This window comes from Nilaparvata lugens, chromosome 2 (assembly GCF_014356525.2).
Source record: "Nilaparvata lugens isolate BPH chromosome 2, ASM1435652v1, whole genome shotgun sequence".
NCBI lineage: Eukaryota > Metazoa > Arthropoda > Insecta > Hemiptera > Delphacidae > Nilaparvata > Nilaparvata lugens.
The window spans coordinates 41,477,574-41,503,164 of NC_052505.1; the positions used below are offsets into that span (position 1 = coordinate 41,477,574).

The 25,591-nt window shown below is 34.6% G+C and overlaps 1 protein-coding gene across 1 annotated transcript in view; it reads right to left on the bottom strand.

The window, feature by feature from the left end:
- Positions 1 to 9,693: 9,693 nt before the first annotated feature.
- LOC111049950 (mucin-5AC-like) overlaps positions 9,694 to 25,591 on the bottom strand; it is a 119,099-nt gene continuing 103,201 nt past the window's right edge. The window contains exons 3-5 of the mRNA XM_039421239.1: positions 16,461 to 16,546; positions 13,779 to 14,070; positions 9,694 to 12,676 (exon numbers count right to left, since the gene is read on the bottom strand). Of these exons, the coding sequence (XP_039277173.1) occupies positions 9,828 to 12,676; positions 13,779 to 14,070; positions 16,461 to 16,546 (3,227 nt within the window). The 3' untranslated portion in view covers positions 9,694 to 9,827. The remainder of the gene's footprint in view (positions 12,677 to 13,778; positions 14,071 to 16,460; positions 16,547 to 25,591) is intronic.

Consider the following 25,591-nt stretch of genomic DNA (forward strand, 5'->3'; position numbering starts at 1 on the left):
ATACCTGTCATCAAATTTTTGGTTGGGATTGATTTAGTATGTTATTTTGAGCACAAAATCACAAAAATGAAACGGCGGTCACTATTGTTTTTAAAATAAACTAAGTTCAAAGTAGCACAACTTTACATGCATTTAACCTATAGGTAACTTAAGTAGCAACCATAAGTAGCTAAGGTTAGGAAAAGCTTCAGGTTAAGAAAAGCTTTAGGTTAGGAAAACTTAGGTTAGGAAAAGCTTTGGGTTAGGAAAACTCAGATTAGGAATAGGGCCTATCATAATTTGATGATTCCAATAATCAAAATGGCTGCTACTCATAGGTTAAATGCATGACAAATTGTGCTACTTTGAACTTAGTTTATTTCAAAAACAATAGTGACCGCCGTTTAATTTTTGTGATTTTGTGCTCAAAATAAGGTGTAAGTGCACGTCCAGTGCCAACATACCTGTCATCAAATTTTTGGTTGGGATCGATTTAGTATGTTATTTTGAGCACAAAATCACAAAAATTAAACGGCGGTCACTATTGTTTTTGAAATAAACTAAGTTCAAAGTAGCACAATTTGTCATGCATTTAACCTATGACAAACCGTTTCATTTTTGTGATTTTGTGCTCAAAATAACATACTAAATCAATCCCAACCAAAAATTTGATGACAGGTATGTTGGCACTGGACGTGCACTTTAGCCCAAAATAACATACTAAACCGATCCCAACCAAAAATTTGATGACAGGTATGTTGGCACTGGACGTGCACTTACACCTGTGTGGTCTATGGGATTTTTTTGCCTTGTTCATTTGACATCCTTAGCAACAAAAATTTAAATGATGCAATAACAGTTACGGTACTTACATTATGCAAAATTCAATCTACTGCTGTATTTCAGACATCAGATCCAATATACCGTACTGGAAAGAACTTTGTGAAAAACACTTGTAAGATCATTGAATAGAGAATAAGGTTAAAAATTTGCCATAAATTAATAGTAAAGAATAAACAAGGCAACGGAGACTTCAAAATGGAAAAATGTAAATACTTGCCCACTGAACAGAGCTTGAGCTCTAGTACCTGTAATATTATTCACATAACACGCCAACATGTGTGCTGGTGGTGTTGGTATTGACTTTTAGTGTTGTTAGATTGCTATGGTTACCGTGCGGCGGACAAAAACTATTGTGATCCCGTTATGATGTCATTTTTCTCATCTACATCCACTATCATACTATTAAGCTGCGTTTACCAAAGTTATTAACAAAATGGTAACATAACTTATCATACACATTATGAACACAATGTTAATAACTTAATCCTTATAGATACTATTAGATTGAACGGAACTTGACAAACACATATGTTCATACATTTTGTTAATAACTTTGGTGTAAACGCAGCTTAATAGGATGATAGTTTCTCGTTTGCAGGTTATAAAAAAATAGAAGTGTTTACATCGAATTCATGAAAATTTTCAATAGGTAGATGATAATGGAATTTGAAATTCGATAATTTGTATTACCGATTAATATTCTAATATCGGGGACCGAGCTTCGCTCTGGAGTACAAAGGCATAAAACATTTATTACGAAAGAAAAAAGTATAATAATATGCATAGAAATGTTCTATCTAATCACAATGAATTGAAATTAATTCCCAGAGGAATGCAAAAATTTCCCTCACAAAGGCCCAGTTGCACAAAAGTCGGTTAAATTTTAATCCTGAATGATTTCACGTGCACCAAATCAGAGAAGACCATTTCAAAAAGATGGTTCTACTGGAATTAATCAGGATTAAAAATAACCCGGCTTTTTTGCAACCGGCACTAAGTACCTGATTGAATGATTAAAAATTTCAACAGCTGATGAGTCATAATTTTGACACAGTCCCACACACATGAACTCGCTCACTCACTTCCATCATCAACAGACGACGAATTAATTATTATCAGTTGCTTTTCCAAGGATGAATAATAATAATTATTATCTATTAAAGGACTATTATCCTTTTAATGTTCTTCAGCGAGTTTTCCCAGGGATGAGACCTAGAACAATCGAATTTTTATATTATAAACCTACTAGGTATGTTCTGAATATCGTGAGAATCTTTAGAGCCGTTTTCGAGATCCGGTAAAATACAAACATATAAACAGAATTTGCTCGTTTAATAGTAGACTATAGGATTAGGATATCATATTATATGTATTATGGTTATATGATTATCTGGTTATGCATGTCCAACGGATCTCGAAAACGGCTCTAACGATTTTCACGAAATTTGGAACATAGTAGGTTTATGATATAAGAATTAGATTGCACTAGGTCTCATTCTTGGGAAAACTCGCTGAACGACATTGAAAGTATAATTCATTCTTGGCTGAAACAGCTGAGACTTTCGTTGTCAGTGGATAATAAAAAGTGAGCGAGTGATTCTGTGGAAAATCAAAATATCGCATCCCTGAAATTCATAAGCTGACGTATAGCCAGCTGTAAAATATAAACACAATCATTTGAAAGAATTGTGTTATGTCATGGCTTACTCTATCTATAGTAGGCTATTAGTCCAGGCAATGAATGCTCAAAAAAGGGTATAGAGGGAAAAGTTAGGAAGACATTTTTTTGACCACGCAGTTCTGAAAGGGTAATAAGGAGGTAAACATATCAAAAGTCCCCAACCCTACTCACTATGATGAGGGGGTAGGGTGGTTTAAAGGTACCATTTTTTGGTTTCTCGCATAAAACTCAAAAACTATGTATCTTAAGGACTTGACTGTCATATATAACAAATTAAAGCGTACATAATTTCCTACAATATTCATTCAACAACTTTCTCTTTATCTCCTCTAGTTTTTGAGATATCCGCTCTTGAAGGTGTGATATTTTTGAAAAAAAAACACGTTTGCCACCAATTTTTTACTTTCCTTGCCCTATCACCATAGGTAAGGAAAGTATTGCTTTCCGAAAAAATTAAGGTACCCCAATTTCTGAATTTCTATACGTTTCAAGGTCCCCTGAGTCCGAAAAAGTGGTTTTTGGGTATTGGTCTGTATGTGTGTGTGTGTGTGTGTGTGTGTGTGTATGAGTGTATGTGCGTCTGTGTACACGATATCTCATCTCCCAGTTAACGGAATGACTTGAAATTTGGAACGTAAGGTCCTTACACTATATAAGGATCCGACACGAACAATTTCGATCAAATGCAATCCAAGATGGCGGCTAAAATGGCGATTTTCTCGAGAACGGCTCCAACGATTTTGATCAAATTTATACCTGGAATAGTCATTAATAAGCTCTATCAACTGCTACAAGTCCTATATCTGTAAAAATTTCAGGAGCTTTGCCCCATCTATGCAAAGTTTGATTTTAGATTCTCAATTATCAGCATCATATACAATTTATATTTAAATAAAAAAATTCAAGTGGAAAAGACTGAGCATGAAAATCTCTGCAATTAATGTCCAGTAACATTTCCACCTAGAATTGAAAATAAGCTTGAAATCTGAGAAAATGTGATTATTAAATTGCAAACTGTTGGCAACTGTTGGTTCTATTAAATCATTCACTATAGATAGCAGACCTCGTGTGTTTCCAGCGTTATTGACCTATCACCAGCTGTCTCATATATTTGAATAGTAGACTTGAGATGCGCGAGTACACTAGCGTCAGGTGATCAATTTTCATAATGGCAAGGAAAGTTGTGTGTGTGCACCACACCAGATTTTTCTATTTTCGCTCTTATAACTTTTTTAAAATCAATGGAAAAAATTCATGTTGATTATGAGCTTATAGAGCATTAAAGTTTCTTCAATTTAATGTATAATTTCACACTTTTACGAATTTCCCTATACCTTTTGCAGCAGCTTTAGTGTTGAGTGTGAAATCTCCATTTTTGCAACAGTAGACCATTTGGCAAAGGAATTTGGAGGGAATGTTTTAAACAAAATTCTTGACTGCAGCAGCTTTGTTGAGACTAGTTGGGAGGATAACATATCAAAAGTCCTCATTTCAAACTCATGTGCTAAGTGGATGAGGGTGGTTTAAAAGTAGCATTTTCCAGCGTTTTGCTTCCACGCTAATATCTTGAAAACAATTTGTTCAACCGACATAACTAACTATTCAAAAATGAAGCTTGATAAATTCTCTACACTTTTTGTTCAATGGAGTTTTGTGATATTCCTAACAGTTCCTGAGATATTCGCTCCTGAAGGTGTTCAATTGTTAAAATAACATGTTTTTATGCAATAATGTTTTGCTCTTTCAGGGCTTATAACTATCGAACAATGCATCATAAAAACTTATTCTTATCGTAGGTTTGTAGAGCATTGAATTCTCTCTGAAATGAAGTATTAATTCACTATTCCAAGTTTTCATTTCATTGTTATAGCAGCTTCAATGTAGGGGGTGAAATTTTCATTTATCGTTTGACAATGACATTTGAAAGGGGTGTATGTGGCACAATTTTCGACTTTGCAGCTTGATTTGGACTAGTTAGTAGGTAAATATAGCAAAAGTGCGCATTTTTATCCCCTCTGTTAAATGTGTGGAACCGCTTAGTTGACACTTGTTGCAGAAATGAAAATTTCACCCCCTATATTGAAGCTGCTATAACAATGAAATGAAAACTTGGAATAGTGAATTGATACTTCATTTTAAAGAGAATTCAATGCTCTACACACCTACGATAAGAATAAGTTTTCATAATGCATTGTTGGATGGTTATAAGCCCTGAAAGAGCAAAACATTGCATAAAAACATGTTATTTTAACAATTAAACACCTTCAAGAGGGACTATCTCGGGAACTGTTGGGAATATCACAAAATTCCAACAAAAAGTGTAGAGGATTTATCAAGCTTCTTTTTTGAATAGTTAGTTATGTCAGATGAACGAATTGTTCTCAAGATATTAGCGTGGAAGCAAATTGTTGGAAAATGCAACTTTTGAACCACCCTCATCCCCTTAGCACATGAGTTGAACTGCGGGGTCAAAAAATGTCTTGCAACTTTTCCCTCTATAACCTTTCCTTGACTGGACTATATGGTTCTGTTTATCAATGAATAAAATAAACGGGCGAAGCTTGGTGCCCCGATATTAATCTTTAGATTGAATAATTCACACTAAATTGTGTGACGTTATTTTTGGCGTCGCATGTGCCCTGCTGGAAGCAGTCGGTAGAGCAAAAGATTTTTGAATACTATTATTATGTTTACACCTCCTGAAAGAGAAATACCACAAATTTCCTACCAGCTCTTCAAGGAGCTCAAATAATTCTCTGCTTTCAATGGCTGCAAACGATGGCTGCTTTAACAATTTACAGTTCTCATGAATGATCTGGTCGACTCCACAACTATAGATGCAGAAGATGTATATAGATATAAGGGTTCTGATTTTTGTACTAGACAATATGGTATCGACACCAATGCCACTCGCCACCATCTGACAAAGGGGTCAGCAGTGTGAGTTGATACCGAGCGGAATCAAAGGCGACACTTTATCAGAATACCTTATAAATTCTATTAATTTATAGTGCTGCTGCAATGTAATACTATGACCTTGTGTTCTTCCAAATCAGATGCGATAGTTCTGAATAATTTAAATAAATCTTGAGAACATAATATTTCTGAAGATTTAATAATCAATACTGTATATCGCTGATTTATCCAACTTATTCGGTGAAGAATATAGTTGGTTGATAATTTAAATAATTTGTCAATAATAGAAATAAAACAGACTAGAACAAGATTGGTCATGCATGAAGACAGGATCAAGAATTTGAGTGATAAAACTTTGCTGGATGATAACAGCTATTGGCTGATACTGAAAATAAAAATTTTCAACTTCTTTCTGATTGTGGGGAATGTCTATTGGAGACCTGGTGCAAGCACTGATTCCTGTCTTGACTTACTTTCGAATTTCTTGAGAGAGGTAAAAATTAATGAGGAGGTCTCTGAAATAATATTGGGAGGAGACTGGAATGCAAGAATTGGTTTACTCAATCAATATGTGCAAGAATTGTCGGAAGAGACAGAGTTGACCAGTGAGAGGCGAGCACAGGATCTGGTATGTGATTCTCGAGGTCGCAAGTTGGTTGAATTGATGGAAGACAATGGAATGCCGGTAGTGAATGGTAGATCAGTTAATGACAAGCATGGCAAATTCACAAACATCACATATAATGGAAGTAGCACAGTTGATATGGCCTGGATTACGTTCGAGCTGATTGATTATATTAGTGACTTTGAGATCGCGCCCTGTTTTGAAAGTTGTAGTCATATGCCTGTCTCAGTAACTATCAAGACTTCTTCTTCTTCTTCTTTTTCTTCCCCTTATGCCGCTAAGCGTCGGGTGCCTCCAGCCATTTCTTATATTGCACTCTATCCTGGGCCATCCTCCTAACGTCCTTCATTGTCTTTCCCTTTCCAGCCGCGATACTCGCCACATACTCGCTCCATTCCATCCGTGGTCGTCCCCTGCCTCGACGTCCCTCCGGTCTTGCTTCCATTACCATCCTTGCTTTTCTTTCCTCACTCATTCGTGTGACATGTCCATACCAACCTAAAGCTTTTCGTTGGACAGAAATGATCAGCTCTTCCTCCTTTAGAGTATCTCTGATCACTCCATTTCTCACTCTGTCTCTCCTTGTCTTTCCAACGACTTTTCTTAAATATCTCATTTCTGAGGAGGTAATTCTACTTTTATGCTTATCTAGGAGTGTCAGGCATTCTGTTCCATACATTAGGATGGGCTTAAAAACTGCTTGATAGATTTTCATTTTTGTTCCCTGGCTTATCTCTCTTTTCCCAAGTAGTGTCCTGCTTATTTGGTAGTATACCTGGTTAGCTTTCCTTACCCTATTATTGATTTCTTCATCAACCTTTCCATCTGTGGAAATGACCGTTCCCAAATATTCAAAGTTATTCACTCTTTCCATAGATTTTCCATTCCACTTTATTTCCATTTCTGCATTTCCCTGCATCTTAGATATCACCATTACCTTACTCTTATCTGTATTTACTATCATTCCCTTGTCTCTTATTGCACTACACCATTCCGTGACAGAATTCTGAAGGTCTCTTTTGTTTGTTGATATCAATGCAATGTCATCCGCATAGATAAGTGCTTGAACATACACAGGACGGAGCTGATGATTTCCGACTTTACTTCTGCTTGTTCTTCTTTTACATATTTTCAATATTTGGTCCATCAGCACTATGAATAACAGAGGGCTGAGGCTGTCTCCCTGCTTGACGCCTTTATCCATTTTAAACTCTCCGGACACAGCACCTCCTATTCTCACAACTCCGGTTGAAGATTTAATAATCAATACTGTATATCGCTGATTTATCCAACTTATTCGGTGAAGAATATAGTTGGTTGATAATTTAAATGATTTGTCAATAATAGAAATAAAAAAGACTAGAACAAGATTGGTCATGCATGAAGACAGGATCATAAATTAAGGGTACACCATTCAACAAATAAAAAATATATAATATGCATGAAAATATCAACAAGCAATAATAAAAAATAGAACGTTAAATATAAAAATAATATGAGAAAATGTATATTGCAAAAATATCACAGATAGCTCACAAATTATTCTACTTTGCTTATTGGCATCAAATAATATAACTTGTGCTTCTCTAATCAGCATATATATCCTGTCTATTTCTATAGCTCAGTTATCGACCTGCTATTGCTTGTCAAATAAAATTTATAAATCTTACTTCCAACAATATGAAAAATTAAAGATATTAAAATATCTCAGGGCTTGGGTTCGGCCTCTGGAGGAATTCAGATAAAATAATTTATCTTGTGAACATGAGCTTCAGAAAACTCTTATAAATAACTGATAAAAAAGATTAATAAGTAAGCATATACAGTATAATAAATCAAATATTAATAAATATTTACTCTGTGCATACTTAAATATTAAATTCTCATAAATTGTTCTTATTAAGACTTTCCCTTAAAGGTTTGAATATTTGTGCAAATTTCAATATTAAATTTGATTTTTAAATAGACCTTTGATGAGCTAGCTTTATTAAATTGCAAATGATTCGTAGCCCTGAGGGCCCTCTTTGATAACTATTGAACTCACGTGTAGATCTTTCACAATAATTATTGATGGTGGCCTGGATTTGTCTCGGTGTCCTAAGCCTCTTCTGGTGGTCTGCTGTCATCCTCTCCAGTGGGAATATTTAAATTTAATAACTCATGTCATACTGCGACATCACTGAGTTATATGAATTTTATTTTTAATTATATAAATCAAAACTTAAACTTTGGCAGAAAATTATTTAATGTAGAATAAGGGATTCAGTCTAATGCTCTCATAATTGGTGGGTGTCCCTGGTGACCTCTGGCAAGCAAGTGGGCTGTCGGTCTTCCCCTATTCCCTCTCTCTATAATACTTCCAACTTTTTAATTTGCATAAAATTTAAATATCCTCTCCCATTGGCAGATTTTAAATACTCTGCAATGACGTAATTTAGTACTGTCAAATAGTTCATAATACAAAAAAAAAAAAAATTACTAACCTAAAATTGAATATTTACAATTTGTACTCTTATTTTATCTCAACTACAATGTTTTGTGGCTTCTACAACAACTTACCAATTTTTATAATTTTAATAAAGACCATGTGGAGATTTCTAATTAAATAATTTTTAGCGACAAGCAAATACTGTATTATGATTGGTACATCCCTAGACTGTAATATGTATTAATGCGCTCAATAAAAATGAATCCCATTTCCTTTATCTTTTTGTTTTGTTTTTTATTATTTTCGTTCTTGCTCAATGATATAATAAATATTTTTGTGTTTTCTTAATCGTTTTTGGGTGACATTTATTATTTGGCATGCTTAGTTTACAAATCCTCTTATCCTAGTCTTAGCAAATGCTGCCTAGATGCAATTAATTTGCCACAAGGTGACTGGATAATTTTCAAATATATGGTTCGACCGATTACTAAGGTAGCCGACAAGCTGATGTCAAAGAGCCTAACCTCAAACATTAATTATTATTATTATATTATTAAATAATTACAGCAAGACTTTTATTTTCATTTGGATGTTAATAATCATAGCCTTGAGAGCCGTTATCATCTTATCTCTAGTCAATTGATACCGTAACTGATGATAACATTTTCCAGCTTCTTGTGCTGAGACCTGACAATTTCTTTCAATATAAGTTTTTGGTAAATACCCAAAAATTATTGTTATAATTGTAACAAACATAATAGTTATTGAACTTTGTAAAATTTTATCAATATGTTATAATGCATTTTCGTGATTACTTAATTGTTTCTTTAAATCAGACGTTTTTCAGATGAGTCAACAGGGCAGGATACTCTCTGATTGGCTGAGTATCAGCTGATTCCCAAACGCCAACCCGAAAACGCGTCTGAAAACGCCTTCATGCGGCTTGGTCCTTAAGGTGCGTATAGACTTGCCACGAACACGAGCATTTCACTTTTCATCAGCTGATGGATGCTATTCTTATTAAATCTGTATTTAAATAGAAACAGTAAGATACAGATACAATAAGAATAGCATCAGCTGATGAAAGTTGAAATGCTCGTGTTCGTGGCACATAAGTCTGTATGCACCTTTGAATAGAACCATTTATCTTTGAGAAATATCGAGATTCCTTCATTCCGATCAACTGCAGTTATAGTGTGTTCAAATGAATTCAAATCAACATTTTCATATAATTTTTTATTAAAACAATGAATATACACACAACCAACTTGAGTTATAATAATACTTTTTTGTTTTCTAGCAAAATAATTAAGCGTTTTTCAGTCAAATATATGAGCAGTAATTTATGGCATTTTTCAAATGTATCTTTTTTTCCTCCTGACGATTCCTGTTGAAACAGCAAGATTGAATTCTTTTATTCCTTCATTTGAATCGAAGTCGAAACTGACTGATGGAACGATATCAGCTTGGAAGCTTCTCTGTTCATATTTATGCTGCTGTTGAGGCGCAGAATAACTTTGAGCTTGATTGTTAGCGGTGAAAAGAGAATTCAAGCTATGTGCACTGTTGTAGTTATTGTTATTGCTATGGAGATAGTTCATTTTTGTCAGATCCAGGTTATTCACCAGGCCACTGTTCAGAAGTAAACGCGCTTCTTGTAAATAAGGATTGAAGAGAGGTTGCTGAGCGTGATAGTTTTGTTGTGAATGATAATTTTGTTGAGGAAAATAACTTTGTTGAGGGTAATAACTTTGTTGAGCTAGATTAGTTCTGAGAATGTAACTGAGTAAATTCACATTATCTTGTTGATGATTTTGGTACTGTGAATTTTGTGTTGGTTGGTAATTTCTTGGAACAGATGGCTGAAAAGCATATGGCTGACTTACAAAAGCGTTGTTGAATTTCAAGTCATAGGTAGGTGTTCTTTGAGTGATTGCTACCTGTGCTGATTGGAAATTCTGGCTCTGATAGTTGTTCAAATTCTTGTATTCCTGCTTGTTTGGATAGTATGCTGGTGACTTTGTGTTTTGAGGCTTTGTTTTAACCCTATATCTTTCCAAGCTTCCAAATTCTTCTACATTAGGAATTGAATTCTTGCTTGTTTCAATGCTTCCCTGTTCCTGGTAGTTACTGAGAGGAATCAATAGTTTTGAAGGAGTTTGCTCTTGTTTTTCATCCCTGGAAGTAGTAGCGACAGGAGTAGCTGTTGTGAAACGAGCAGGCGAGGCCTCCTTCCGAGAGGCCTCTGTGGTGTCTTGAGAGCTTGGTATGAAGTTTGGATTGAATGAGGAGTCGAATTCAATACTTGAAGGTTCCACTCTCAACTCACTTTGACTCAAAGAATTCAGCTCGTTCAGGAAATCATCTGATGGCAGATCTGAGCTAGGTAAAGTTATAACTCGTGTTACTGTCTTGTTTTCGAAGGAGTTCGTTTCTTCACTTGTCGTCTTATTTTCAGATGCAAATTTAAAATCTACTCTCGTGATAACTGTACCGTTTTCGTCTTCAAAGGTCTGTGAAATCTGACTGACCAAATCTTTGTTATCAAAGGGAAAGTCTGTCGTCGATTTTATTGAAAAGGGTTCTCCACTAAATCCTCTGAATGGTGGAGTAGTAGTCGACTGTACACCACCAGTACCTGTATTGGAGAAATCTGTATTTGAATTTTGGGATGGAGCAGCAGAAAATGACTGTGCATCTCCTGCACCTGTACTGGGGAAATCTGTAATTGAACTTTGGGAAGGATCAGCAAGAGGTGTAGGTGGAGTTTGAACAGATGACCCCACATCTATTAAACCACTTCCCCCATCATTAGAAACAGACAATGAATTAAAATTGAATGTTTTATCAGCTGAATCAATTCCGGAGAATATATTTTGAGAGATTCCTGCATTAGATTCTTTCTCTGGAACAGGACTTGGTGTTGTATCATAATTGGGTGGGCTCGCCTCAGTAACTCCAAATGTTGTATCAGGACTCTGATTAAATGTCGGAGGAGAAAGAGTTGTGGATGGAAAGTCAGCCGGTGTCTGTGTTTTGAAAGTATCAGGATAAACAGTGCTACTTGGAAACTTTGCTGTTGTATAACGTGTATCCTCTTGATAACGTGTCTTCAAATCATTCGATTGCTTTATCTCATTCGGGTATGAGAATGCAGTACTTGGTGGAGAATAACTGTAACCGAACGTTGAATGTGTTGGGCTGGAAGGGCTGAAAGTTGTAGATGGCCGACTGTAATCATAGCCCACATCATATGATGTTGAAGGAGTGGTTGGTGTGAATGCGTTGAAGAATCCTTCATTTATACTGTTTATTTGTTGATTATCCAAATTAGTTCTTGGTGCATCTAGAGATTCAGATTTGGTTTTGGATTCAAAACTAGTGATAGCTTCATCTCCGTCAGATCTTCGGGGTTCCAAGTCAAAATCCAAGTGAAAATCTGGTGTAGAAGTAGTGTAGAGAGTAGATACGGTTGTTGGATATGTTAGAGGAGTTTTAGGAGTTTCGTATACATAGCCCTGTGTTTTAACATTTTCCAAACTAAATCCTGACTCATCTTTGTTTGATGTTGTTATTTGAGATTTATTGTCATATTTGTTGTAGCTTGAGTAGTCATCGAGGGAAAAACTTACATTTTTCTGAGCTGCACCTTCATAATTGTAACCTGTATCATCAACCGATGGTACAATTTGCATTTTATTATTGTCAGCTGCATTTGAAGCATTCTCTTCCTTTGCTGCTTCTACCATGCCTTTCTTCTTCTCTTCATAATACAGGGAAGAATCGTTGAGCATTGATGAGACAAAAACTGTTCTATTGGAGTTATTGTTCTGACTAGTTACATTCGTGATTGCTAGGATTCCGGCTCCACCATTATCATCCAAGTCCATAACAGTATCACCCGGATCGGTTTCTATCACTTTATTCTGTTCTTGATTGGAGTTCATAGATTTATCATCTGTAAATGATTGTATGACGGCGCTGGTGTCGTTTGCTTCAATCTTATTTGCAATATCTGGCTCAGGAAGTATATCTGGTCGCCGAATCTCGCCGGTACAGTTGACCATGTTCCACCATTCGCAGACTGAGTGCTCTTGACTGAAAATTGAGCCATTCGGACAGAGGAACGACGACTTGATGATGAGAGGAGGGGTTGAGCATACATGGAATACTTGGCAACGCGCTTCTTTATCCGCATAATAGCCTGCAACATATACCGTAATACAGGGATGTATTATAATTCAAATATTCATAGATATTCATGGAAATACAGTAGTACAATTACAATCTCAAATTTTATCTATGATGTAACAAAATAAGCTAATTTACTATTTTAATTTAATAAATTGAGCTGACTTCAAGAATTTTTTATTATATCTGAATCTATTTCAAGCCTCGAGAAATAAAAAATTATCAATAAAAGTTACATTTGTTGATATATATTCTATAATATTGACTGGACCATTGACAGTCTACGTTTTTAATCCATAATCAAATTACTACGGGGATATGACAATTTTCTTAAGTAGTTGTGAAGGTAATATTGTGATAGTTATTCATACTGAATAGAAATATTAGCGATATTGTCCAACCACAGATTTATTAGAAACGAGATACTACACCATTATCAATTTCAGGTTATTTTGCTATTATATTCTAGTATCAGTAAACCCAGGTTTAACAATGATTATTTTCGAGGAGTTATCATAAAGATTTAGTAATTTTTGTCTTCATAAAGACAAAGTTGACTGGAAAAATTTTATAATGGTGTAAAAGCCGAAACCAGTGTCTTGCTTTCTAATAAATCTGTGGTTGAACGATATTCAATCTTTTTATTCAATATATGACAAATTTCAAAAATAATAATTATTGTTATTCTATATATTATGTTTCATCCAATTGGATCAATATAAATGTTCGAATGAATTTGAATTGATATGAATAGCACACTTCAGTAGGTACTCTATCCTGCAGGTCAAATCTATTTTGAATATCTGAACACTTTAAGAGACAAGCAAAATGAATTTATGATCGTAAAGACTTCATAAATAAATAATAGATTTTTCCTATATCCAAATATATAGAATCACCGTTTAAAAATACACAGTAGGCTCTACTTTGTCAGAAAATGGCACCGTACAGTCTTTTCACATAAACTACAGTCAATAATTGACAGCGTTTGACAAATCAAAATTTCACTTCATATCCCTCAAAACTATATATTGTATAAGTTGATTGTACTTCACTAATTGAAGTATAATTTTATAGATAAATGCAATGAGGCACATCTGTTAGCGGAGTCGCACCTTGTGGCAACCCAGTGCAAGTGAACGTGGTGCTAGGGACGGCCGCCAGGACGGGGTAGTCAACAGTGGGCTCGCCGGGCACCGAGTGCCGGATGTCCCACTTGCCGTGGTCGTGGTCGTGGTCGTGGTCGTGGTGATGATGGTACTGGCCGTCGTCATGCTCCTCGTCATCATGCTTGGCCGCCGCCGCCGTCTCATTGGCTGTTGCCTGCCTCTTCTGCAGCAGCGACATCCGCTGACTGGTGATCCGTTCGATCGCCGCTCGTGCGCCGTTCATCAGTTTCTCGTGCTCCTGCAAGCCATGCATGACAAACGTAAAACGCTCTAGGCCTTCTCAAGAACTAATGGACAGATCATTTGTTACAAGGGTTCAGCAAGGGTCTATAAATTGTGTCTTGAGAGGACTTCAGAAAATTACATCAAAGATAAGCCCAAGGTAGGCGGTTTTACTGCGTTTCTTAGCGTTCTCTAACGTTTTCTCACACTTTTCAAGAACCAATTGAGAGAAAATGTTCAAATTTGGTACAGAAGTTCAGCTGGGGTCTAGAAATTTTGTATTGGGAGGACTTGAACACTACACCAAAAATACACCCAATATAGGTGCTTTTACAGCGTTTTTAGAGGGGTTTTTCTCAAGTTTTTCATTGAGTTTCAATGCATTTTTCTATATTTCTCGAGTCATACTTGGAAGGGTTAGATATGGATGTTTGTTAAGTTATCCACATCATTTCTGTTTCAAATTTCAAAGAACTATTAGACTGAAATACAATAATTTTCATAATATCTTAACCACGTCTCTTATCAAGTGAATATTTATTATTTCTGATAAAAATGAAGATTTTTGCAACCCTGCGCTACATATAATTCAAAGAAAACTGGTAAGTGATTCTAACCTGAAAGCCTTTTTTGACGGAAGGAAGCTAGCTCAAATGATAGATGCTATTTTAAATTGTTGAAATTGTTTTTTAGGCCATGGTTTGATCAACAAATATTAGGTACATTATTTGTTCCAATTGTTTTAGGGATTTAATCATACAATGTGTCATTCATTTATCATTTTTTGGCTGATGTAATATGAAATTCAGTCAGGATAGCAGATGCTAGAAGAGAAAAATCTTCTGATTTTTTTGGCAACTCTTCTATCTTGTGGACTTTACAAAATTCCGTGAAGATTCAGAACTACCAAAATATTCAAATTTCGCAAAGAATATGTCTTACCTACCTTCACTGGACATGCTAACATTGTCATTCTACATGATAACTTATGGTTTCAAATCGTTGAACAGTACTTCACGTTAATTATTATTGATTTAGAAAGTCTGCAGGAATCAATAAAATGTAATATGAACATATTATAAAGATTCTGTTAATCTGAATTCATCCAATAATAATGAATAAAATTGTATAGGAATTAAAAGTGTCATTCTACTTCCAGGTAAAACAGAAACTGATACTTGTGTTTTCTTGTTCACCCATGGCAACGTTGATTAATGACCAAGTATTTTTTATGCTATTAATGTTTGTCTGAAATTCATTTTTTAGAAAATTACACTTTGCCTTTTTAATATCTTTATTCAATTTGTTACGATATTTCTTATATGCTTCCAAGCCCTCTGGTGTATCAGAGTGTCTATACAAAGTATCCCTTTCTCTCAATATATGGATTTTAATAATAATAATAGTAATATCGAGTGACCTGGCTGGCTCAGGTCTGGTGTCAGAGTTTTCAGGTCGCAACTGATCAATTTCAGAGCCTCTGACATGACCTAACCAATGTTATACAATAACGTTATGCTTGATGACATAAGTTCACGAATAGATGTTTTGACGAATACCTACTTCGTCTACTTCAAACGTAGTATGCTATTCTCCATCTAATATCCAATAGATGAATGAATAAATAAATACATGGTAGATAAAAAATATTGAAAAATGTCTTACAATTCACAGATTACAATTGTTGCGGGCAAAGTTAAGGCAATAAGAACCCCTCTTTCAATTGACCCACGTCAGCTAAATATATGGATGAATAAAGAATTGAAATGAATGAATAGAAAAAATGGACAAGCAAATAAATTATTTATTATTCATAGCATGACAAATGCATCAGCACTTCTTTACAGAAGGGAACCTTGGATTAGAGTGAACAATGTTAGTAGTGTAGCCAGGATCTTGAAATTGGGGGGTTGACCAAAAATATTGTGGGCCCGTATAGACTTTCTTCATCCAGTTGAATTTGATGAGGGGGTGTTATCATTGATTTTTGGGGCTCTTTTACGAGTTCATGGGGGTAGGGGTTGTAACCTGTGTAACCTGGAAAACCTCCCCCTTCGCTACGGCACTGAACAATGTGCATTGCATTAGTTCACGGTAATGTGAAACTTATCTTCTTTTTAGCGTACCTAGGCTACCGTAGAGAGTAGACTACCATTTACTATATCACTCAGAGTAGACTATCTGCTATATCTACTATTCGAAGTAGGTCACAATATGGTACACTCAAAAAAATTGCCAACATGAATATGAAATACAATGCTAAGAACTTGAACGAAATAACTTTTAATATCATTCTGAGAGCATGTTATAATACTTAAATAGTAAATTTGAGAATGAGTGAATAGATACAATCGTGAATTTAATAGCCTATTTATCATGGCTGGAAAATTAAATTACAAAACTTACCAAAAGTAGAGCTGGATCAATGTTCACATTGTTCAATGTGACGGCTTTCTGCTCATCAGCACCAGCACAAGCTAGGAAGTTGAGCCCTGCAATTGGAAAATAATTTGAATACGGTACCTTACATTATTTCAGCTCGTGCCTTATACCTCTTTCTACATACTCATTGTAATATCATTACATTTCATTTTTTATTTCTATATTGTACTAATTTTTTATTTTATCATGTACCTATTTCTTTTACTGTTTTCAGAACATTTATACACAAATAGCTCCAATTTCCATTCATGGAATATGAAACTTCTTCGAGTATTACGCTGTATAGTCCAGTCAACGGAAGATTATGGTGAGAAAAGTTTGGAACAAAATTTTTGACCCCACAGCTCTTTTTAAGATAGTTAGGGGGTAAACATATCAAAAGTCCTCCCTCTTACCCCCCTGTGCTGAGGGGGTGGGGGTGGTTTGAAAGTACCATATTTTGGTTTTTTGAACATATCTCCAACAATAGGCGTCTCTTGGAAATTTTTGTCGCATAAAAAATTCTACTAAACAAAACTTGTAGGAAATTTATCCAGCTGCGAAATTCAACAATCGTAGGAAGTTGCGTAAAATAATGGAATAATACATGAAATTGAAGAGAATATTATTGAAGAGCTTTATGAGCCCATGATCACCACCGATTTTTTCAATCAATCGTTTGATAGTTATAAGGCCAAAAAGATGAAAAAAATTAGGGCCGGAAGGGTGTTTCCTCAAAATGTGACACCTTCGAGAGCTCATATACCTAGGAAATTAAAAGAGAAATAGGAAAAATGTTACATATGAAACTTGAATGCTAATTTGTGAGCTTCAATTTGTATTCGACAAAAATTTCCAAGAGACCCTTATTGTTCGAGATATGTTCAAAAAACCAAAATATGGTATTTTCAAACCCCCCACCACCTTAGTACAGGGGGGTAGGAGTGAGGACTTTTGATATGTTTACCCCCAACTTTGCTTAAAAGAGCTTCGGGGTCAAACTTTTCCCTCTGTACCTTTTTTTGAGCATTCGTTGCCTGGATAAGTAGGCAGTTTAAGAAAACATTTTTTTGTATGCTGCAGACTAGATTCTCACACAAACACTTCATGTTTTTATAAGTTTAATGATTGCTTTCATATACGGCATGTAATAATGTAAGCATTACAACATCACAATCAACCTCATAAGAGGGGTATTTTCACAGTAGATTTTAATTGATGAATTCTCAATGGAAATGACTGGATGATAATTTCAATGCGAGGCCATTACCAAAGAATATTTTGATAACTATAAAATTATTAAAAATATTAGGTGGTACTTGAGAGAAAAACCCTTGAACTAAAAATAATATTACATTATGTGCTCAGATTACAATAGGAAGAATATTATTATCACCTTCTAAATAAAATATTTTTATGAAGGAAAGAGCTGCAGAAAACATCAGGGACCATCATCTTCATGAAACAATAAATTATGATGATGGAGATAGATGTCATACATGTATGTATTTAAACAAGAGAACCAATAATGATGATTACTCTATTGAAAGTGAAGTAGTTGTTTCTTCAACAAGCACGCAATCGGAGAAATGTTCAGAGTACACAGAACTAGAAAGTAAGAGACCGTAAACTGATTAGCCTTGATCTTTCACACCGCGTTTTTTCGCAACTAGGCTTCTGATTACAGTAATTCTTCTGCAGAATTACTGGATGACATGTACGTTCAATTAGTTTCGTTGGATTATTGATAATCAGGTATGACTGACTCATCCGAAATATTATTGAAAGTGTAACAATATTAAATAACTTTCAATATTGTTGTTTGATATTGAATATTCATCACTGAAATGCAACAATGTGCAAGAGAGGTTAATATTAAGTGTAAATATTGAATATAGGTACCAATCTTCATTTTAATCGTATGCTATCTGTATTGAGATAATAAATGGAAGTGGAAATGAAATTCACCGAACAGATAACGGGTATAATGTCTACTGAATTGGTTATATTGATATCGAAAGGGATTGTGCAGGAAATCTTTATATAGGAGGTCCTGGATTGTGAATGCGAAGTTTCATTTATCAATTTCAACTATCTATTTTAAAACACTCTAAATTAGCAAAGATAACATTCTTTCATTTTTCACAGTGTTGTTATTATAATACACTAGCAGGTAACCCGTGCTTCGCAAGGGTCTATTTTAAAACTTGACGTAATGAAATCTAGAAGAATTGAAAATAGGCCTATAAGAATCCTTGGTTGATGAGGAATTTATAAGCAGCACTAGCAGGGCACCCGTGCTTTGCTACGAGGATTAAAAGATAAGATTATCTTTGTGAAACATTTATAATCTAAATTCTACCAAAATTGTTATAATCGTTTTTGAGATTAGGCCACAACTTGGCATGAAAATTATTGAGTAAAATCATTTGAATAATTAATTGATGTGTTGGAACTGCTCTGTAGAATAGTAGTCTAATATCTAATTGCAGCGAACTTTGTAGAAAATTTGGCGGAGCTTACGATTCGACCTCGTCTTTATTCATTGGCAATTAATATTTCCCATTGACAGTTATCAAACTAGCAGTAATCATGTTATTTTTGCTTTTGCTTGATGCAATTAAAGATTAAATTCCAAATTAAGTTGATTCGGAATTTTATGACTGGTATCCATGGATCTCTTTATTATTCTGAAATTTTGTGATATTCCCAACAGTTCCCGAGATATTCGCTCTTGAAGGTGTGTAATTGTTAAAATAACAGGTTTTTATCCAATTTGTTGCTCCTTCAGGGCTTATAAATCTCTTAAAATGCATCATAAAAACTGATGCTTATCAAAGGTTTGTAGAACATTGAATTATCTTCAAAATGATGTATTATTTCACTATTCCAAGTTTTTCTTTCATTTTTATAGCAGCGTCAATGTAGGTGGGTGAAATTTTCATGGTTCAACAAGTGTCAACTCAGCGGTTCCACACCTTCACCAGAGGGGATAAGGATGCGCACTTTTGCTTTTTTCACCTACTAACTAGTCCAAATCAAGCTGTGAAGTCAAAAATTGTGTCACAGACACTCCTTTCAAATGTCATTGTCAAACGATCAATTGTTGCAGCAATGAAAATTTCACCCCCCACATTGAAGCTTCTATAACAATGAAAGGTAAGCCTGGAATAGTGAAATAATATATCATTTCAAAGAGGATTCAATGCTCTACAAACCTACAATAAGCATCAGTTTTTATAATGCATTGTAAGAGAGTTATAAGCTCTGAAAGAGCAAACAATTGGATTGAAACCTGTTATTTTAACAATTACACACCTTCAAGAGCGAATATCTCGCGAACTGTTGGGAATATCACAAAATTCCACTTAGTGTATAGAATTTATCAACAAAGCTGCAAAGCTCATTACAAAAAAAAACTTTGTCTTCGCCTATTTTATATTATCCTGCTTTTTCTTTTTCTTCATAATCTTTTTCTTCTTCTTCCTTCACTTCTTTTTCATTCTTCTTGATAATCTTATTATCCCCTTTTTCTTCATTTTTCCCTTTATTCTTCTTCTTCTTCTTCTTCTTCTTCTTCTTCTTCTTCTTCTTTTTTTTCATCTTCTTTTTCTTCTTTCACTTCTTCATCTCCTTCCTCTTCTTCTTCATCTTCTTTTTTTCTTCTTTTACTTCTTCTTTATAATCGTATTTTTTCTTCTTCTTTTTTTTCATCTTCTTCTTCTTCATCTTCTTTTTCTTCAATAATAACAACTTGAAAGAAGTCTGACAACTTCTTTAATAATATAAACTTCATAATAACAACTTGAAAGAAGTTGTCAGATTTCTTTCAAGTTGTTATTATTCTTCTCCCTTCTTTTTTCTACCAAATGGACATGATCATAATTCAACTTGGGAATGGTATCAATCTCTTTATAATGATGTGTTGGAACTGCTCTGTAGAATAGTAGTCTAATATCTAATTGCAGCGAACTTTGTAGAAAATTTGGCGGAGCTTACGATTCGACCTCGTCTTTATTCATTGGCAATTAATATTTCCCATTGACAGTTATCAAACTAGCAGTAATCATGTTATTTTTGCTTTTGCTTGATGCAATTAAAGATTAAATTCCAAATTAAGTTGATTCGGAATTTTATGACTGGTATCCATGGATCTCTTTATTATTCTGAAATTTTGTGATATTCCCAACAGTTCCCGAGATATTCGCTCTTGAAGGTGTGTAATTGTTAAAATAACAGGTTTTTATCCAATTTGTTGCTCCTTCAGGGCTTATAAATCTCTTAAAATGCATCATAAAAACTGATGCTTATCAAAGGTTTGTAGAACATTGAATTATCTTCAAAATGATGTATTATTTCACTATTCCAAGTTTTTCTTCATTTTTATAGCAGCGTCAATGTAGGTGGGTGAAATTTTCATGGTTCAACAAGTGTCAACTCAGCGGTTCCACACCTTCACCAGAGGGGATAAAGATGCGCACTTTTGCTTTTTTCACCTACTAACTAGTCCAAATCAAGCTGTGAAGTCAAAAATTGTGTCACAGACACTCCTTTCAAATGTCATTGTCAAACGATCAATTGTTGCAGCAATGAAAATTTCACCCCCCACATTGAAGCTTCTATAACAATGAAAGGTAAGCCTGGAATAGTGAAATAATATATCATTTCAAAGAGGATTCAATGCTCTACAAACCTACAATAAGCATCAGTTTTTATAATGCATTGTAAGAGAGTTATAAGCTCTGAAAGAGCAAACAATTGGATTGAAACCTGTTATTTTAACAATTACACACCTTCAAGAGCGAATATCTCGCGAACTGTTGGGAATATCACAAAATTCCACTTAGTGTATAGAATTTATCAACAAAGCTGCAAAGCTCATTACAAAAAAAAACTTTGTCTTCGCCTATTTTATATTATCCTGCTTTTTCTTTTTCTTCTTTCACTTCTTCATCTCCTTTCTCTTCTTCTTCATCTTCTTTTTTTCTTCTTTTACTTCTTCTTTATAATCGTATTTTTTCTTCTTCTTTTTCATCTTCTTCTTCTTCATCTTCTTTTTCTTCTTTCACTTCTTCATCTCCTTCCTCTTCTTCTTCATCTTCTTTTTTTCTTCTTTTACTTCTTCTTTATAATCGTATTTTTTCTTCTTCTTTTTCATCTTCTTCTTCTTCTTTTTTTTCATCTTCTTCTTCTTCTTCTTTATAATCGTATTTTTTCTTCTTCTTTTTCATCTTCTTCTTCTTCATCTTCTTTTTCTTCAATAATAACAACTTGAAAGAAGTCTGACAACTTCTTTAATAATATAAACTTCATAATAACAACTTGAAAGAAGTTGTCAGATTTCTTTCAAGTTGTTATTATTCTTCTCCCTTCTTTTTTCTACCAAATGGACATGATCATAATTCAACTTGGGAATGGTATCAATCTCTTTATAATGATGTGTAGCAAGAGATTATCTATGATGGCAATTTAAAAAATATTTGTCATCATGAAAAAAAAGAAGATGGCGTCAAAAATATGTCGATTTTCAAGAAATCGTCTGTAATTCTAATAATGTCGAGGATATCGGATCAATTCAGCCATCTGTAAGCTCCAAAATAATCATACTACAATATCCGTAAGATTTAACGAGGAAGATTTTTAGATATTTCCATTTAAAAAAAGGGCTGAACGGTTATTGAAATACAAACGATATAGCAAAACCCTGAAAATTTTGGCGGCCAACTTGTTTCCGAGGTGTTTGCCTGTGATTTCGACTTATCATTATCACGATCCTTATTATGCTAGACCTAACGAAGGAATTGAGACATCTTCCACGGCTGTTACTCAAAAATCTGGTGTGGCGCACTCACACAACTTTCCTTGCCGTTATGAAAACTGATCACCTGACGCTAGTGTTCCCGGCATCTCATGTTTACTATTCAAAGATTGAGCCAGCTGGTGATAGGGCTGAAGCAATACCTACTATTACTTTAGTACTAGTAGGTATTGGCTGAAGACACACGAGGTCTGCTATCTCTTCATAGTGAATCATTTAATAGAATCAACAGTTTGCAATTGGATAATCACATTTTCTCAAATTTCGAGCTTATTTTCAATTTTAGGTGAAAATGTTACTGAACATTTTGTAGAGATTCTCATGCTCAATCTTTTCCACTCAAAATTTTTTGTTCAAATTGTATCTGAAGCCTGATAATTGAGAATCTAAAATGAAACTTTGCATAGATGGGGCGGAGCTCCTGAAATTTTCACAGATATTGGACTTGTGGCAGTTGATAGAGCTTATCGATGACTATTTCAGGTATAACTTTAATCAAAATCGTTGGAGCCGTTTTCGAGAAAATCGCGAAAAACCCTGTTTTTGACAACATTTTCGCCATTTTACCTGCCATCTTGAATCGCATTTGATCGAAATTGTTCGTGTCAGATCCTTATATTGTAAGGAACTCACGTTCCAAATTTCAAGTCATTACGTTAATTGGGAGATGAGATATCATGTACACAGACGCACATACACTCATACACACACACACACACACCACACACACACACACATACAGACCAATACCCAAAAACCACTTTTTTGGACTCAGGGGACCTTGAAACGTATAGAAATTTAGAAATTGGGGTACCTTAATTTTTTTCGGAAAGCAATACTTTCCTTACCTATGGTAATAGGGCAAGGAAAGTAAAAATGACCACGGAGTGCCTTATTCATGACATTTGCACCCGGACTAATACGCATGATCAGCTGTTTGAAATTGATGGAATTCGACAATGCCGTTACAGCCAAGTATAGGTTGGGTGTGTGGAATGGAAAAGTTATTAAGATTAATAACGATTGGATCTTAGGAAAAACACATAAATTGTAATGCATTCCTGCAAACTTACTCATTATCCCCTTCAATTTCACGTATTAAACTTAAAGATTGGTTCAGTGGTTACTAAGATCTCAGGGTTGAACTGTGCATTAAATATAAAGATTTATGCTGATATTCTATGGATTTTCTGTGTGTAATCTAATCATTTTCTCTTCGTGTATAGAATTTATCAACAAAGCTGCAAAGCTCATTACAAAAAAAAACTTTGTCTTCGCCTATTTTATATTATCCTGCTTTTTCTTTTTCTTCATAATCTTTTTCTTCTTCTTCCTTCACTTCTTTTCATTCTTCTTGATAATCTTATTATCCCCTTTTTCTTCATTTTCCCCTTTATTCTTCTTCTTCTTCTTCTCTTCTTCTTCTTCTTCTTCTTCTTCTTTTTCATCTTCTTTTTCTTCTTTCACTTCTTCATCTCCTTTCTCTTCTTCTTCATCTTCTTTTTTTCTCCTTTTTTCTTCTTTTACTTCTTCTTTATAATCGTATTTTTTCTTCTTCTTTTTCATCTTCTTCTTCTTCATCTTCTTTTTCATCCCTTTTTTCTTCAATAATAACAACTTGAAAGAAGTCTGACAACTTCTTTAATAATATAAACTTCATAATAACAACTTGAAAGAAGTTGTCAGACTTCTTTCAAGTTGTTATTATTCTTCTCCCTTCTTTTTTCTACCAAATGGACATGATCATAATTCAACTTGGGAATGGTATCAATCTCTTTATAATGATGTGTAGCAAGAGATTATCTATGATGGCAATTTAAAAAATATTTGTCATCATGAAAAAAAAGAAGATGGCGTCAAAAATATGTCGATTTTCAAGAAATCGTCTGTAATTCTAATAATGTCGAGGATATCGGATCAATTCAGCCATCTGTAAGCTCCAAAATAATCATACTACAATATCCGTAAGATTTAACGAGGAAGATTTTTGGATATTTCCATTTAAAAAAAGGGCTGAACGGTTATTGAAATACAAACGATATAGCAAAACCGTGAAAATTTTGGCGGCCATCTTGTTTCCGTGGTGTTTGCCTGTGATTTCGACTTATCATTATCACGATCCTTATTATGCTAGACCTAACGAAGGAATTGAGACATCTTCCACGGCTGTTACTCAAAAATCTGGTGTGGCGCACTCACACAACTTTCCTTGCCGTTATGAAAACTGATCACCTGACGCTAGTGTTCCCGGCATCTCATGTTTACTATTCAAAGATTTGAGCCAGCTGGTGATAGGGCTGAAGCAATACCTACTATTACTTTAGTACTAGTAGGTATTGGCTGAAGACACACGAGGTCTGCTATCTCTTCATAGTGAATCATTTAATAGAATCAACAGTTTGCAATTGGATAATCACATTTTCTCAAATTTCGAGCTTATTTTCAATTTTAGGTGAAAATGTTACTGAACATTTTGTAGAGATTCTCATGCTCAATCTTTTCCACTCAAAATTTTTTGTTCAAATTGTATCTGAAGCCTGATAATTGAGAATCTAAAATGAAACTTTGCATAGATGGGGCGGAGCTCCTGAAATTTTCACAGATATTGGACTTGTGGCAGTTGATAGAGCTTATCGATGACTATTTCAGGTATAACTTTAATCAAAATCGTTGGAGCCGTTTTCGAGAAAATCGCGAAAAACCCTGTTTTTGACAACATTTTCGCCATTTTACCTGCCATCTTGAATCGCATTTGATCGAAATTGTTCGTGTCAGATCCTTATATTGTAAGAACTCACGTTCCAAATTTCAAGTCATTACGTTAATTGGGAGATGAGATATCATGTACACAGACGCACATACACTCATACACACACACACACACACACACACACACACACCCACACACACACACACATACAGACCAATACCCAAAAACCACTTTTTTGGACTCAGGGGACCTTGAAACGTATAGAAATTTAGAAATTGGGGTACCTTAATTTTTTTCGGAAAGCAATACTTTCCTTACCTATGGTAATAGGGCAAGGAAAGTAAAAATGACCACGGAGTGCCTTATTCATGACATTTGCAGGTAACCCGTGCTTCGCAAGGGTCTATTTTAAAACTTGACGTAATGAAATCTAGAAGAATTGAAAATAGGCCTATAAGAATCCTTGGTTGATGAGGAATTTATAAGCAGCACTAGCAGGGCACCCGTGCTTTGCTACGAGGATTAAAAGATAAGATTATCTTTGTGAAACATTTATAATCTAAATTCTACCAAAATTGTTATAATCGT